Source organism: Anarrhichthys ocellatus, unplaced genomic scaffold, assembly GCF_004355925.1.
Source record: "Anarrhichthys ocellatus isolate YVR2014 unplaced genomic scaffold, GSC_Weel_1.0 scaffold26, whole genome shotgun sequence".
Taxonomy (NCBI): Eukaryota; Metazoa; Chordata; class Actinopteri; order Perciformes; family Anarhichadidae; genus Anarrhichthys; species Anarrhichthys ocellatus.
The window spans coordinates 4,534,161-4,537,977 of NW_022280056.1; the positions used below are offsets into that span (position 1 = coordinate 4,534,161).

Sequence of the window (3,817 nt, forward strand, 5' to 3'; positions counted from 1 at the left end):
TGTCTCGTTTTGACTTCCAGAGTCCAACACCTGCTGGAGATGTCAGAGTGAAACAGGTAGCTACACGCTTCCTTCACTGCGCAGTAGAACACACCAGTAACACAAGCAGCTGTGATTGTGAATCAGTTTGTACAGTTAGAACTCTGGTTGATTTATCTCCTGATTTAACTTTGTTTAATGAATCAATATAACTGGACTTATGACAGAGATGTGTGTTGATTTGATGTCCCTGCTAAGGAGGAGATGCCACTTTAATTAATACTCCAGGCTTTAATTGATTTGAGTTTATAATCCTCATCGATCAGCTGTTATCAGCCCTGTTGTGTGATCCTGTGCTTTCACACTGATCAGATCTCACCTTTTGTTTTCTACCTTACTGCTGCTAACTAATGATTCCTAACTGCTGACATGATGCTGAATGATGGTGAGCTGTCCCGAGAAAACGTGTATTAAACTGTAATCTGTCTTTCGTGACGGTAATTCGTACTCTCCTTTTATTGTAGTCATTGCTGGTTGTCCCTCTTTCATTCTCCCGTCACGCTCGTCCTTCATCCAGCGCTCGTAGTTGTTTCCTGCATGCTGATGCGTCTAAAGGCCAATTTCTGTGATCATGTGTGAACCCTGGACCGGTTTTTAGAAGGAGGGGCGGTAACATTAGGGTCTCGTGAAGCGAGCTGGAGAAGTGAAATGTGAATTAAACATAAAAGCTGTCTTCTCACCTCTGTAGGCTTTCAGATAAACCTGTCTGGAGCTCCCCCAAGTAAGAACCTCTCTCTGCTTCAGCACCAACAGTTCGCACCCCTTTGTTTCCCGCCTGACGGTCTGGTTTCTGGGGGGAGTCTGTCCTGCTGTTCTCAACTAATCCAAGTCCAGACCTCGAGACGGGTTCACGTAGGCTTGTGCCGCTAGCTGATAGCTCAGATAACGGGAGTAAGGCTGCAGCTTGTCACATATTTCAGGATTTAAATTAGTTGAACAAAAACAAAGGGTTAATCATCAACTGCAGAATTAATGTGCAGCATTAAAAGTGCAGTTTAGCCTCATTTCTACTGATTCAAGCAAATAACAGGTGAGTTGTATTCGTTCTCATCGGCACAAGCCTAAAGTTCAGAGCTTCCATTGATCGTCTGTCCCTCCTCAGTGTGACTAGAAGACTTCTCCCCACTAAAGAACCACTGGTGTCCTTTATTAATCACTCCCCACATGAAACGCTCCAATGGAAGCTCGACCTGACTGCTCTTCAGTGTGCAACTAACCAGCAGCAGTAGTGCCTGTGGTGTTGTCACTTTACTTTTGTGTTCAACCGGTTTGTCTCTCTATGTTATTGGCATGGGTGCACCTCAGCACAGCTCTTGCTTGTCAAGATAAGGAACACATGTTGTCGTTCACGAGGGATGTTTTGCATTCGAGCCGACGGGAGTCCAAGCTGCTCGCATTCTTCTTCTGGTGTTTCGGGGGCGGAGCGGAGCGGCGAGGTGAAATCAAAGCAGTTGGCCTTGAGAAGCATGTCGTGTGTGTCCGTGTTTTCTTTTCCCCCATTATTCTGTGTGTGTGTGTGTTGGTGTTTTTAGCAGCATGCTACGTTTGTGTTTCTGTATCAAATACAGGATTAAGAAAGTGGTTTTATTTGACTGAAAGCTGGATGAGTTTGTCTGCTGCTGAACAGGAGACACCAGAGTGAGATGGAGGTCATTTGACAAGTTATACTCTGAGACGGTGTAGATTCTTTAACTCTCGTCATCATTTTGTAAATCAGAGACTAGGACTAATAGTAAGTATTCAAAAAGCTTATGAAATCTAGAAATATATTGTGATAGAAGATCGCCCACCCAGTCCCGTCAATGTAAGTGTAAGGCTTTATGTAAAAGTTATTATTGTTTAGCTTTTATAAGATACGTTCACTGTTTGTTTTGGTCTTTTTATGAGAACTGTTAACAATAATGAAAATAAAGAATATCACCACACTGATCCCAGGCTCACAGGTGAGTATACGAGTCAACACGTCCTTATATGGTGGTTGCCACTTCTTCCCCCGTGTGTGTGTGTGTGTGTGTGTGCGCGTGTGCGTGTGCGTGTGTGCGTGTGTGTGTGTGTGTGTGTAAAGCATGACATCCCTGACTTTGAGTGAATCTGGATCAATGTTCTCGTCTCCTCTGTTCTCTCGCTTCATGGTTTGTGTTCTCGTCTTTCTCACCGTCCACGTGGGGAGCAGCTTTCTGCTCTTGGTCTCAATCCTTCAACACGAGAGCTTCCTCTGAGATCCCGTTGATGCTTTGTGTTCTTTGTTTTCAGGTAAACGCAAAGCGCTGAAGCTGAACTTCGCCAACCCTCCAATCAAACCCACGACTAGATTCACACTGAACACGGCCGGGCCGCCCTTTCAAAACCCGCACATGTGAGTAAACCTTCCTGTCACTTCTCAGTCCTGCAGGATAAATCCTACATGTAGATATATACTGTGTATATATATTTTCTTCTGTATTCTGGCAGAGAGAGGATGAGGACACACAGCATCGAGTCGTCGGGAAAGCTGAAGATCTCCCCGGAGCAGCACTGGGACTTCACCGCCGAGGACCTCAAGGACCTGGGCGAGATCGGCCGAGGGGCCTACGGCTCCGTCAACAAGATGGTGCACAAGCCCAGTAACCAGATCATGGCGGTCAAGGTGATTTTTTTTTTTTATTAATTTTTTTTTTTATTATTATAACTCTCAACCCGGGCTTTAGATTCTCCCCGTCCACTACGAGTGTCTTGACTGTTTTTTACATTTTTTTTACAGAGAATCCGGTCCACGGTTGACGAGAAGGAGCAGAAGCAGCTGCTGATGGACCTGGACGTGGTGATGAGGAGCAGCGACTGTCCGTACATCGTGCAGTTTTACGGCGCTTTGTTCAGAGAGGTGACGTCACCAGTTATTCTCATCGTCGTCGTCGTCGTCACATAAATGTTCGGTCTGTTGACTCTCTCCTCTATCGTTTCAGGGCGACTGTTGGATTTGTATGGAACTTATGGCTACCTCGTTAGACAAATTTTACAAGTTTGTATATTGCTCATTAGACGACGTGATTCCAGAGGAAATATTAGGGAAAATAACATTAGCGGTAAGTCTCTCGTGTCCCACTTCAAACAATACATAAAGAAGCCTGATGTTGACTCCTGCTGCTAAACCTTCTCTTGTGTTTCGCAGACTGTGAAGGCACTTAACCACTTAAAAGAAAACTTGAAAATAATCCACAGGGGTGAGGCCTGATCTGATCTCGTATATCTATCTATCTATCTATCTATCTATCTATCTATCTATCTATCTATCTATCTATCTATCTATCTATCTATCTATCTTAACTGTGTTCAACCAATCAGGCGTCTCTCTTCACGCTCGCCCCCCCTTGTTTCTCCTCACTCTCTCCCGTCAGACATTAAGCCGTCAAACATCCTCCTGGACAGGAACGGCAACATCAAGCTGTGCGACTTCGGCATCAGCGGACAGCTGGTGGACTCCATCGCCAAGACCAGAGATGCAGGCTGCAGGCCGTACATGGCAGTAAGTACACTGAGCTTATAGCCAGGCGGCTACCTCCGGTTCTGTTGAGTGAAGTCAAAGCTTCATGTGTTAAAGCTGCATTCTCTCTAGTGTCCAGCAGGGGGCGACTCCTCTGGTTGTATAGAAGTCTATGAGAAAATGACTCTACTTCTCTCTTGATTTATTACCTCAGTAAACATTGTAAACATGAGTTTATGGTCTCAATCTCTAGTTTCAAGTCTTCTTCAATACAGCATGATGTTCATTTAGTACATTATGGTCCATTTAGAGTCAAAC

At 44.9% G+C, this 3,817-nt stretch overlaps 1 protein-coding gene across 5 annotated transcripts in view; it reads left to right on the top strand.

The window, feature by feature from the left end:
• Window positions 1-3,658, top strand: part of map2k4a (mitogen-activated protein kinase kinase 4a) — a 4,909-nt gene extending 1,251 nt beyond the window's left edge. Inside the window, exons 2-9 of one of the 5 annotated variants that reach the window (XM_031862412.1) lie at window positions 21-56; window positions 728-760; window positions 2,293-2,395; window positions 2,491-2,665; window positions 2,780-2,899; window positions 2,982-3,101; window positions 3,188-3,239; window positions 3,414-3,658. In XM_031862412.1, coding sequence (XP_031718272.1) covers window positions 21-56; window positions 728-760; window positions 2,293-2,395; window positions 2,491-2,665; window positions 2,780-2,899; window positions 2,982-3,101; window positions 3,188-3,239; window positions 3,414-3,562 — 788 coding nt within the window. In that variant the 3' untranslated portion in view covers window positions 3,563-3,658. The other 4 variants (XM_031862415.1, XM_031862413.1, XM_031862414.1 and 1 more) reach the window with 4 other exon arrangements.
• The last annotated feature ends 159 nt before the right edge of the window (window positions 3,659-3,817 follow it).